General features: G+C 54.4%; 2 protein-coding genes across 2 annotated transcripts in view; one reads left to right on the top strand and one right to left on the bottom strand.

Moving 5' to 3' along the window:
* Positions 1–1,043, top strand: part of LOXL2 (lysyl oxidase like 2) — a 100,203-nt gene extending 99,160 nt beyond the window's left edge. The window contains exon 14 of the mRNA XM_021942139.2: positions 110–1,043. Within this exon, the coding sequence (XP_021797831.1) occupies positions 110–189 (80 nt within the window). The 3' untranslated portion in view covers positions 190–1,043. The remainder of the gene's footprint in view (positions 1–109) is intronic.
* Positions 1,044–1,940: 897 nt separating this feature from the next.
* R3HCC1 (R3H domain and coiled-coil containing 1) lies at positions 1,941–11,472 on the bottom strand. The gene is made up of 9 exons (XM_021942863.1): positions 11,388–11,472; positions 9,988–10,133; positions 9,513–9,640; positions 8,995–9,132; positions 7,684–8,284; positions 6,688–6,860; positions 5,173–5,243; positions 3,373–3,468; positions 1,941–2,252 (listed from the first exon to the last, which is right to left on the bottom strand). Exons 1-9 carry the CDS (start codon positions 11,470–11,472, stop codon positions 2,122–2,124), a joined length of 1,569 nt encoding a protein of 522 aa, XP_021798555.1. The 3' UTR covers positions 1,941–2,121.
* Positions 11,473–12,831: the final 1,359 nt, after the last annotated feature.

Genomic DNA, 12,831 nt, shown 5'->3' with positions numbered 1-12,831 from the left:
GGGCACACAGAGGTGACCCCGGCAGAGCCCCTGAGGCCCACTTACCAGGGTCAGGCAAGGCCTGAGCACCTCCTTTGCCCACTCTCTCCCCCCGATTCTCACTCTTCAGGTGGTTCCTTCAGTGAAGAGACGGAAAAAAAGTTTGAGCACTTCAGCGGGCTCTTAAACAACCAGCTCTCCCCGCAATAAAGAAATCTGCGTGGTCATCTCCTGTCTTCAGACCACACCACATCTTCCGTGGGACTTCCCCCAACAACTGAGTCTGAACGAACGCCACCGCGCCCTCACCCAGCCCGGCCCCCACCCCGTCCAGATCCCTGCAGCCGTGTCCAAGCTCAGGAGGAAGGGGACCCTTCCGTCACTCACCAGGGGCTGCTGCCTGACCCTTGGGGCCTGAGAAGGCCTTGGGGGCTGGGGTTTGTCCACAGAGCTGCTGGAGCAGCACTGAGAGCCAACCTTGACCGGGACGAGGCCCACAGACAGGTTGTCATCAGCCTATCCCATTCAAGCCACCGAGCTCACCACAGACAGCGCAGCCATGCTCTTCTCCAGTGACATGTGGACAAATGTGGGCTCATCAGCCCCCAGAGAGGGTCAGGCCGAATCCTGTTTCTCCTCCTCTTAGGTCGTTTTCAGCAAACTTGAATATCTAGACCTCTCTTCCATGGAAACCCTCTAGTCTATTATAGTCACATAGATAATGGTGCCACGTGTTTTCTGATTCAGTGAGCTCAGACTTGGTGCTTCTCTCTCCACACCCCCCGACCTTGTTTTTCAGGATACTATTATTATATTTTCACAGACTTTTGAGACACAAGTTTATTGGCATTTAATATTGGACATCTGGGCCTTTGGAAGTACAAATCTAAGGAAAAACCAACCCACCTGTGTAAGTGACTCATCGTCCTATTGTTCCAATTCTGTGGGTTTTTGATTGAACGGTGCTATAACCAGGGTCCTGGGTGACAGGGCGCTCGCTGAGCACCATGTGTCATCACAGACACTTACACATACTTGAAACTTGGAATAAAAGATTTATGAAACGCGTCTGTGTTTCCTTTGACCCACACAGCACCTGGGCCCTGAGCAGCAGACTTCCTATGTTCAGTGGCTGGAAGCGGAACTTCAGATACATTCATGGTTTTCCTTCTGTGGACATGGGTCCCCAGATCCCCTCCAGCCCAGTGTGGCTGCTAGGAGGCTCCTTCAGTAGACTCCAAAAGGGGCAGCTCCTGCCCTCTGGGAGAAGCAGTCTAAGAAGATCAAAAAAAGCAGTGAACAGGGGTCATAACTTTTCTTGCACTCCTGTGGTTTTTACTGAAACTTGTCAGGAGGCGTAGCAGTTGTGCTAGGGTCGGATGGGAAGTCTAGATTTAAACAGCGACCAGGCAGCTTCTCAAAGCAAGAGAGCATCCTTTCACAGGACGGGGCTCCCAGCCATTCCCAGTGGTGGTGGGGGTGGCTGGCCCAAACCAGCCACTCACCCAGACACAGGGGCTCCCCCTTGTGTCAACAGCATGCTAGGGCCCAGCAAACTAGAGGGTAGGTAGGACAACCTTAGCACCAACGCCACCCAAACCACAATCGATGAGGGCATCGGCGCACATTCAGATCTCACCTCTTGCCTTTGTTCACGTTTATTTCTGCAAGAACCGGCACTGACAGGTAACACCAGGACCAGCCCAGGGGTCCCAGAACTGTCCCACAGCACAGGCCAGCAGGCTGGATACCTGAACTGCCAAAGGAGTGTGGGCAGGTGCTACACAGCAGGTGCAACCCAGCTCCCAAAACTGGGCAGGCTGTGCACAGAGGCCCTGCAGGCCTAGCGGGGTTCCTCCCAGCCAAGCTCCTCAAGTGACCTTCCTTCAGCAGCCACAGGCCTGCACTGCAAGGTGGAACAGCACCCCCTAGCGTCCCCCACAGACCACATTTCAAAGCGATCACATTAGAACAACGTGAGTTTTTATTTTTTCTCCATTTGTGAGACTAAACTAAAGCCCACCACACCCCATGGTGAAGCTTGAGGGTGGCGCGGGGCTGCTCTGGCATCTGTGAAGGCTTATGGTGTTGGGGCACCAGCTACATCAGGGCGCAGATCCAGGCCTGCTGGGTCTCCAGGCCTCAGGGCGGCAGCGGACCCCGGACAGCAGGCCGCTCTTTCTTTTTGTGTTGGAGTCCCAGGGCCCGGGCCACCAGCCTCCGGGCCACCGTCACATTTGTCTGCGGCCTCTCCTTCACCAGACGCAGGAGTTCTAGAAGGAAAGCCCCACGGTGGGGACCTGAACACAAGGCCGTGGCTGCCTCTCCCCCAGCAACACAGCAGCCGTCAAGGCCATCGGAGCCAGCCTCTCATGTGACATGTGTGAGGCCTGGGCCCACCTGTGCCTGTGGTGTGGCCGGATGCTTGTGCGAGGGGGCCCACTTAGGGATCCTGGCCCCCCAGGGGATGCTGACCCAAACCTGTTGCCTCTCCATGCCCTTGTTTCTCTGTCTCTACAGTGAGGGGGCTGAGGGGTTCATCCTGCACACATCCCTGCTTTTTAGGGTCCTTTGGGAGGGATATCAAGTCAGGATGGAACACCCAGAGCTCACAAATATCCTGAGCTACGGACAGGATACTTACTATTCCAAGAAACCTTGGACGGTTTTGGCTACGTAACCACCCATGAGAGCACAGCCGGCCTCGGCAGGCCTCTTGCAGGCCCATTTTACTAGTTGCTAGTTTGAAGTCATGGAAAACTCGTGTCTAAAATCTCCCACCATGGTTTCTGGAGGGGGAAGGGGAAAGGGAGGCGCTAACGGTTATCTGGTACCTTCTGTGTGCCCTCAGGGCTCCAGGCAGGTATGCCAGGCTCTCATTCAATCCTCCAGACTGAAGAGTCTGCTCATTTTACAGAAGAAGAAACCAACTCACACACTGAGTGACTTCCTCAGTGTCACTGAGGCCGACTGAAGTAACTGACAGAGCCATTTAGGGGTCCTGCAGTGGACTCCAAAGCCCAGGCCCTTCCCGGACCTGTGGGATACGGTTTCCAGGGCCCTCCAGAAGAAAGAACAAGCTTTCCCCTGAGCGGTGCCCAGAAGAGGGTGTGAGCACGAGGGCCTCCCTGCACAGCAGCTGGCAGATGCCACTCCCCTAGGGAGACCCCTGCCCTAGACCCCCCTAGGGCTGCTAGGGAGGGGAAACCCAGCCCCACTGGCTACTGCAGCCCAGGGCTCCCAAAGAGCAGAGAAGTCAAGAGGGAAGAATGAACAGAGGAGAAGACCCTGCCCAAGCCAGACACACATGCACATACACATGCTCACACACACATGCACACACGCACACACACACACATAGCCTCCCTATCCACGGACATCCGCTTTCCTTACTTGGCCTCTGCAAGGCTTTGAGCTTTGACTGCTTGCTTCCCTGCGTGAGGGGCCGGATCTTGAGCACCGAGAACTCCCGGGTCAGGGCTTCAGCAGCTGTGGAGAGAAAGCAGGTGTGGAGCCACTCCCTCCTCCTCAGGATCCCGTGGCACACCTAGCACCCCGAACGCAAGCAGCCGTGTTGTGCACCTGTTCGAAGCTCAGGGCAGGGCTGCTCCAACACCGCCCTGGATGGGCAAGAGACGACTGCCGCCTGCTTGCCTCGTCCCCCAGAGCCCCACAGGCCTGCATAGGGACCCCTGCGCTCAGAGGACACTCCCACCCCAGGCTGGTCAGGGAGAGCACTGGTGAGGCTGTGATTCTGACATCAGAAGAGGCGGGCTCCCAGTTTCCGAAGCCCCAGGGCTAAACACAGCCTCTCCCCCTTTCACCACTCAGGACCCTCCAGGGAACATGTGTTCACCGTCCTGAGTCACACCTGGCATTGCAGCACCCCGGCTATTTACAGAGTACGGCAGAGCAGAGCTGGGAGAGGCTTCAGGTCCAAGCTGCCTACTGTTCTACAGAAGAGGAAACTGAACCCAGGGAACCTGCTCCCGCCGTAGTCTGTGGAGACCAGAACGCCATGGCCAACCCCGGCCAGAGCTCATTCCTCTCACAGCACATGGCAGACTCTTGGCCTCCCTCCCTGCCTTTCTTTCTACAATCTCCCTTTCTGGGGTTTGAGACCCCACCGTGCCCTGTTCCCTCCCTAAATGCTGCCCCCCCCCCTCCTGAGGACTGGACCCCACCAGCAGTGTTGCTCCCAGCCCCCAGCTCAGGAGTTCAGAAGGCTGTTTCTAGGAAGCCCAGCGAAGGGGGCGTGGTGTATACACGTTTGGTGTATACCAAGGTGTGGTGTGACAAGGCAATGCAGGCAAGCGGCTGAGAGGGACAGGAGCACTGGAGTCATGAGGAGGCAGCGTGGCACCCCCAGCTGTGACACTGAGAAGCTGTGTAACTTGGAGTGTACCCGTGACACTCTGGGATCCTTAAGTCTCCCTAGCTGTACAGTGGAGGTAACCTGACCTATATCTTGAGGCCGAAGTGAAAATCAAATAAGAATGTTAGGCCGGGCACGGTGGCTCACGCCTGTAATCCCAGCACTTTGGGAGGCCGAGACGGGTGGATCACGAGGTCAAGAGATCGAGACCATCCTGGCTAACCCGGTGAAACCCCGCCTCTACTAAAAAAAAACATACAAAAAACTAGCCGGGCGAGGTGGCGGGCGCCTGTAGTCCCAGCTACTCCGGAGGCTGAGGCAGGAGAATGGCGTAAACCTGGGAGGCGGAGCTTGCAGTGAGCTGAGATCCGGCCACTGCACTCCAACCTGGGCGACAGAGCGAGACTCTGTCTCAAAAAAAAAAAAAAAAAAAAAAAGAATGTGTCTACTTGAACCATATGAAATCGCCAGAATTCAAATGCTTTTGGCCGTTAAAGCAGCACTTTCCTGTGGTTTCATTTAATACAGGGACCTCTGTTGGGCTTGGCCAGTGACCTTCCTCAGCAAAGGTTGCCTGAATCTGATGCCTTTTCATTGAAAGCACTAACACAATAGGAAAAGCTTCTTCATTAAGGCGCATTACTATGGGCCAGAGACCGCTTGGCTCCCCCTGGGTTTTAGGCTGGAAACAGACCCCAAGAGCCCAATGGCTCAGCTGAGCCTGCGCCCAGGAGATGGTGGCCTCCACCCAGGGAACCAAGAGTCCTCCCTCTCAGTGGGGATCCGAGTGAGGGCCGGGCCCACCGGGGGTGCCTTACCTGAGGCCAGGCAGGGAAAGATGCCGAGTGCATGAGTATCATCCACCCACTGAATCCTGAACCCCTTCTCTCTGTGCGGGGAGAGAGGAGACAGCACATTCAGGAAAGCAAGCGGTTAAACTCCTCTTCGAATCCCGCAGCCGCGCCCCCTCACCTCCAGCCCACAGATGCCACGAGCCCGACGCAAGGTCCCATCTCCTCAGGGACAGAGACAACCATTTGCAGCAAACTTCCTCTGAAGCCCGTATGGTTGGCTTCAGAAAGACAAATGCCACTCCTGTCAATATGTCAGGCAGGTCACCAGTTTCTAGAACTAAAGAAGCCAGGACTCAAACAGCTCATATGGCATGATGCCAAGGAAGAAGAGTCTCCTCACAGGCTTGTCTCAGCCAGGCCAAGGCCACGGGGTCTGAGGCTGGGGAAGAAAGGGTTTCTGTGGCGGGGGCGGGAAACAGGAGCTCAAACCAGCAGGGCCACCATGCTCCTGTTGGCTTTCTTCCTATTGCTCAGGAAGGTGCCAACTACCCTGCAGCCTGTGAGAGACCTAAGGCAGTGTGGCCCTACCCGGGCTGAGGAAGGCACAGGGGCCCCAGCCTGGCTGCACCATCAAGGTAGAGAATACAAAAGTAGAACATGTTGCCCCTAGCCACCCCTTTGGCTCTCCTCCTGCTCAGGGGCAGAGCACAGGGGAAGAAGGCTTTAGGAAGCAGGGTTAACGAGGGCCATGCAGAAAGGGGTTTCCAAAAGCCTAGGCAGAGCTGGGCACGGTGGTGCATGCCTGTAGTCCCAGCTACTTGGGAGGCCAAGGTGGGAGGATCACTTGAGCCCAGGAGGTTGAGGCTGCAGCAAGCTGTGATCGCACCACTGCACTCCCGCCTGGGCAAAAGAGCAAGATCCTGTCTCAAAACAAAAGAAGAGAAAGAAAGCCTGAGCAGGAACAAAGAAGGGGAAGGAGAGACGGCAAAATGAGAAGAAAAAGGAAAAGAAAAAAGAAGGAAAGACAGGAGGGTCGATCTAAAGGCATGTGGGGAAGCTGAGGAGGAGGGAAGTCGTGTCTCTCAATGCAGACTCTGGCCACCATCCCGACCTCCACTCTGCCCCAGCAGGCTGCTCAGTGCACCCCAGAAACAGTTGCCACATGGAGCTGGCCTGTAGCCTGCTGGAGACCCACTGAGCAGCCGCTGGGAGGTGGGCAAGGGGAAGAGAGGGGGCTGTCATGTCCCTCAAGACTGAGGGAGGGTGCGTGGGGTCCTGGCAGGCATGTGGCCAGGCAGAGGGGCTAGCCCAGATCTAGGGCCTCCAGGGTGTATCTACGACCAACAAATCAGTGCTCTCTTTCCCCAAGGATGGCTGGCAGGGTGAACTGCCCAGGAACACAGAACCCAGGCAACACACCCACTTTCTGTCTCTCTTGCTGAAGCATTAGGCACTGGGGGTGGGGCAGGCAAGCACCCCCAGCTACAAAGCATGTCCTAGCTTCTCTCTGAAGGCAGCACCTCCCCAGCCATCACTCACTGGAACTCAGAAAACGTTGCCAGCAGGTCCTCCGTCTTGAGCGCTGGTTCAAAGTCATAGATCTCTACCACGTGGGCAAGGTCCTTCTCTCCAGGCAGTTCCTCCACGAAGGAGGACGTGTCCAAGTGGATCTTCTCTATCTGAATCTCCTTCTTCGTCAGGTTGTCTGTGATCTAGGAGAGATCAGACCCTTTAGCAAGGGGAGCCTGGACACGCAGAGCTCCAAACCACTAGCCCGTGCGCTGAGAGCTCTGCGGGGAGAAGGGGCCCTCATAGCAAAAGTCTGGGAAGGGCAGCAGCAGGCAGGCTGGGCTGGAAGGTCAAGAAGCATGGGTTTTACGGGAGGGCATTTACTTGTATGGAGTCCCCACTAAGTGACTGGCAATTACACACACAACGTTCCATAGAATCCTGAAAACTATATTCTAGAAAGCTGCTTTACAGATGGGGAAACTGAAGGCCCAAGAGTTAAGTAATTTTTCCCAAAGTTGCAAAGTCAGTTAAGAGGCAGAACTGGGCAAGTCCAAGACCCTTCCTTTCCCTGCTAGCGCTGTGATATTTGGCAGGTCTGTGGTCTGCATTCTTCACGTATAAAATAGCCATAAAAGATTCTACTCTCCCAACCGAACCCACAGCCAGTCTCAGGGGCAGTCACACGGTCCCCAGGAAACAAGATTTGTAAGATAAAACTTCAGGCTAAAGAGTAATTTCCATGACTGGCATCCATAACACATGACGATGTACTTGTACACAGAGTCCGTGACCTAGTGAAGGCTGTGTTATCTGGTTTTAGTTTCAGATGAGGAAACTGAGACTCAGCAACACAAAATAACTTGCCCAGGGTCAAGCAGCTCTTACATGGCTGGGCTGGGACCCAAATCCACACCTCCTCTCCTGTGTTCCCTAAGGAATCCCTGTCACCCAACACCCAGCCCTACCCACGGCCACACCCACCTCACCTCCGCCCTCCCTTTCTGGGCTCAAGAGCCTCATCACCTCCTGCAGCAGCTCAGTGTAATCGTCTTCCGAGCAGCTGCTGGGGCCGTCCTCTCCCACCTCCTCTTCGTCCTCTTCCTCCTCTGCCACGAGCCTCTTCTCCAGCGGACTCTCCTTCCCCTCTTCCAGGTCTAGCTGCAGGGTGGACCCAAACCGTGTGGCCGTCTCCACCCTGTCTCCCTTCCCTGACTGACTCTCAGGCCCCGGGGGCTCAGGGCCAACAGGGTCCGGCAGCGGCTCATTCTCACACCTTTGTCCTGGGCTCCTTAGGTCCTCTGTTCCCTGAGTCATCAGCACAGGGAGTCCCTGATCAGAGTTGGGGTCTCCAGCACCAACATCTCCAGGTTCTTCTGGATCCCTGCCAGCTGGGGCCTCTCCCTTGAGCCCCGAGGTAGAGGTCAGCCCCCATTCTTCCTGCCTGCGCAGCACCCGGGGCACATACAAAGGCTGGTCTGGCTTGCGTCCACGATACCACCGGCCAGCCCGGGCACCTCGGGGAGCAGCTGCTCCTTGGTTGGAGGTGGGCCGAGGACCGTGGTACTTGCTGGGGTAGGAGGCAGGAGGGCGGCAGGGGCCAGAGAGGCCATCTGAACTGGGTACCCTGGAGCAGGAATGGGAGGAGGTAATCAGAGTGTGTAGGGGCCCAAAGGAAAATGATTTACTAGAGCCACTTGTCATTCAGGAGTGACATTCAGGTCAGCATTAGGCGAAAACCACAGCCAAAATGACCCTCGAAAATCCCTTAGGAAGGCATCACAGTGGAGGCTGTCACTTTTGAACAAGCCCAGAGCAGCCAGCTCGCCCTCTAGTGCTGTGATCGAAATTAGAGATTAGTCCATCTTCAATTACACACCAGGCAGGTAAGCTTTTGCATTTAAGAATTAGGCTATCAGAAAAACATGTCACTTCAAACACTAGGATCACAGTCATTAAAGTAAGATGCTCACTGTGAGATGCACATGGGAACAGAGGGGACCCAAGCCCAGCAGGGGCTTTTCTGGTCTCTGTGGGGCACAAGCTCACTGAGAGGAATGCTAGGGAGACCCCCCACCACACCCACTACTTAAACAGATCTCTCTCTCTTTTGGCCCAACCACATAGCTGATTTTGCCAAGTGAATTCCACAAACTGCATATCTGCTCCACTGTTGATGCAAAAGGCAGCCCTGGTTAAGCGGCTGTGGCTAGGAATGGCAGCAGCCCGGGGGTCCCAGCCCTGGTTCCACCCAGCCCTGCCCTTCCAAAGGCTGACCAGCTGGCTGGCCGCCCACACACCACTGCTGCAGGCATTCCAAGGTGGGAGGCTACCCACCTGATGTCCTGGTGACAGATGACCGTCCTCCTCTTCCAACCCTCCCCAACGGAGAAGCTGCTCAAGAGATCAAAATTCTCTGCTGTTCTATGGATCAGGTACCGGAGGCGACTGGAGAGTGGGGGGAAAAGAAGAACCCTGGGGAGGGAGGGGAAGAAGCGCTGAGCAGGTGTCCAGGGCCTGACCCCTACCAGGTCCACTCCCAGGTTAATCGCGGATTAACACTGGCCTCCCTTCCGCCCCCTGGGTCCCAGGTGGACTGCAAAGGATCTGAGCATAGACAGAGGTGACCGCAGGGACCCACAGGTCCCATCCGCATCCCTGTGCGGGGACCCTTCAGTCTCGGGGTGATGCTCAGAATTACAAAGATGCAGCTAGAAGAGGCAGCTGGCGTTATGAAGACTAAAGGCCAAGGTCAGAGCCAGCTGCCAGGCACCACCTGGGGGAGGGCACACAGGCGGCTCGGGAACACTGCCCTTCCCAGCAAGGAGGCACCCTCGCCCCTCCCACGAGCCTACTTTGACAGCTGCTTCTGCAGCAGAAAGCGGTCCAGTTCCTCCTGGATCCGGTGGACGAAGTCATTCTCAGCTGAGGAGAGGAAGACACCGTCCAAGCAGAGAAGGGCCAGGGTGACAGGTGGGAGAGCCTGTAAGAGAGACGGGCAGGGCCGGGGATCAGAGCACAGACCCCGGGATCACCCGCGACCCCGCAACGCCGGCACCGAAAGGGCCTTAGAAACCCTCTGGTCCAAGTCTCGGCGGCGGGGAAGTGATGCCAGGGATCCCCGGCAAGTCAGCGGTCAGGGGAGGGGTCTCCCGGCTGCTGCCCAAGGCTCTCGTCCCCGCCTGCGGTCGGATGCTGAGGGTGGCCCCACACCCTGCGCCGCGTTCCTTCCCGGGGCTCACGAGGGCCTGCTCCGCGCAGCCCAGCTGCCCCTGCCCACCCGGGAGCCCGGGGGCCGGGAAGATCACCCCCTAGTGCCGCCGGACTCACCACGGCCTCTCTGCGCTTCGCAGCCGCCCTCGGCGTCCCCAGGGGCCAGCGCGCCCGAGCGCCCCAGAGAGGCCCGGGCCGCTGCGGAGACGCAGCGCCATCGCGCGGCCTGGGGGAGGTAACGCAGAAACGGGAGAGGGCGTGTTCTTGTCACCTATTGGGAGGGGGCGCACCTGCCACTAACACGAACCGCTTCTCCTAGAGGGACACGACTAGCTTTCATATTCGTGGCAAAACCAAGACCCAGAAAGGTGAAATAACTTGCCCCAAGTTGCACAGATAGTACATTCCAGAGTCTTTCTTTGAGCAAAGATGGGTCTGATTCCAAGATGGGCTTTTTTCTTTTTGTCCTCAATGTTGGCACAGTCTTCCAGGATCAATTAAGTTCAGCAAACACTTTTGTTCAGCTACTAATAGATTGGTGCAAAAGTAATTGTGGTTTTACCATTAAGTAAAAAACTGCAATTACTTTTGCACCAACCTAATAGAGCTACATGCTAGCTAGCGGCGGTGCTAGAGTTTCCCATTCATTGTTCCCCTCCCCAGGGACCTAACAGAGGAATAAAGAGGAAGGAAGTTTCTGAGCATCAGATATTCCAGCACTCTTGCCCATCATTGCCCTTCCTTCTCCCGCATTGATGTCACCTGTAAAAAAGTCTAATTCACACCACAGTGGCACTGACAAGGCATGCTAGCCTTGTGGGTTACTGGGTTGGCCAGTCACTATCGCAGTGATTTGCAGCTCAGCAACTTGTGCTACTCTGCTCCATCTAGAAATAATTCCAGCATCCACCTTAAATGGGGCTTAAAATTATTGCCATCAGACAGCCTGTGGGATGGATGATTATAATCTAGGAGACCAGGGTTGAAATCGTTCTGTTCCCTGAAAGTAATGAAAATGCAATCCCTTGGTCACTCTGAATCTGGAAGCACTCACCTAAGGGCACTTAAGACCTAGGTTTTGGTCAGGGGTGGGGCAGACTGAGTGGGCTCTGACATAAGGTACAGGCAGGATGGGGGAGGGAGGGCTGTCCCTCAAAAAGCTGACTGGGAGAAGTGGCTTGGGGATGGAGAAATGGAGAAAAAATTAGATGCATTTTGCTGTCTCACATTTTTCCAAAGCATTTCTAAAAACGACAGTGGAATTATATTATATTTACAAAACCTATCTTCTCAGATACCCAGCAAGAAGAATAAAAAAGGGCCTAGAATAAAGACAAAACTGAAGTGCAGACAGAACTCAGGGAGCTGAGTCATGAATTTCCTTTCTGAGCATGGTTGTGAGAGGAGATTCGGGAGATCTGACAGGTCCCCCGTGCCTAGACTGGAGGGCATTCAACTCCAGGGGAAAAAGGATGAGCAGGGGGCACCCGTTTGGATTCTGGTTCCACCAGCCCTACCCACACTCCATGCTGGCTTAATGGAAGTGGGAGCAGGCCACACCGTGGCATTGTTTTGTCTGCCCAGGTTCCCTGGACCGGGCATGTGAGGCTAAGAGGCAAGTCCACTTAGCACCACATGTTTTCTCTGAAAACAGAGGCCCAGCTTTTTTGACAAAGTGGCTGTACCTCCCCGAAATGGAGGAACAAACCCAAAACCCAGGAAGCAAGCTATGTCCCCACCTCTTTAGAGCTGGGTCATGCTATTGAGGTGTTCAACAAATTCAGAGAGAGACTCAGTAGGAACAAGCTCCCGGGGAAGGCTGTCCAGGAATCTAGTTTCTAGTTTCTACCAAACCCTCTTTAGGCAACTCAGAGGTTAAACAGGAAAAAAGGTATCAGTGTCCAGGTCTCCATCATGTGGGTAGAGGTTATCTAGAGATTCCTAGATAAACAGGGAAGGGAGTCAAAGCACAGCTACCCACACCTTTGGGGGCAAACAGCAGGTAAGGCAGAATGGTCCCCATTCAAAGGTGAATAAATGCAACAAAAGCAGCACAAACGTGGCAGAATTTCGAAAGAAAGAGAAAGAAAGAAAGAAAGAAAGAGAGAGAGAGAAAGAAAGAAAGAAAGAAAGAAAGAAAGAAAGAAAAGAAAGAAAGAAAGAAAAGAAAGAAAGAAAGAAAAGAAAGAAAGAAAGGAAGGAAGGAAGGAAGAGGGAAGGGAAGGAAGGGAAGGAAGGAAGGAAGGAAGGAAGGAAGGAAGGAAGGAAGGAAGGAAGGAAGGAGAGAGAGAAAGGAAGAAACCAGAGCAAGGAAGATAAGAATGGAAGTTCCCTGAGAAAACAAGAAGCCACACAATCAAGGAGGTCAGATTTGCTGTTCAATGCGTAAGCTAAGAATTGAAATGAAAGGGAACTGTCAGAGCTATGGAAAGACATGAAAGAGGCAATCATGTTCATCATCAAACCAGCAAAGCTAGAGTCAACAATATTGAAAACCGGTGATATGGAGTAAAGGCTTACAAAAATCAAGATAGTTGCTACTTATTGACATAAAGCTTGCCATACAAATTGCACTTGAAACTTTGTAGCAGCCCTCTCAGATGAAAATTGTTACCCATATGGTATGGGGATAAACTGAGGTTTAGCCAAAGGAGACCCAGAGAGTTGGAACTCAAACCCAGATCTAGCCTGTCAACCCCCTGCTTTTCAACACCCCCAGGTGAAGACTCTCCAACTTTAGCATATCATTACAATTGTCTTTTTTTTTTTTTTTTTTTTTTTTGAGGCAGTCTCACTCTGTCATCCAGGCTGGAGTGCAGTGGCACAGTCTCGGCTCACTGCACCCTCCTGGGTTCAAGCAATTCTCCTGCCTCAGCCTCCCGAGTAGCTGGGACTACAGGCATGTGCAACCATGCCCGGCTAAATTTTGTACTTTTAGTAGAGATGGGGTTTCACTATGTT

This window comes from Papio anubis, chromosome 8 (genome assembly GCF_008728515.1).
Source record: "Papio anubis isolate 15944 chromosome 8, Panubis1.0, whole genome shotgun sequence".
Classification (NCBI taxonomy): domain Eukaryota; kingdom Metazoa; phylum Chordata; class Mammalia; order Primates; family Cercopithecidae; genus Papio; species Papio anubis.
Note: the sequence above shows the minus strand (reverse complement) of the source record. Positions and strands in the feature narration are given on the sequence as shown.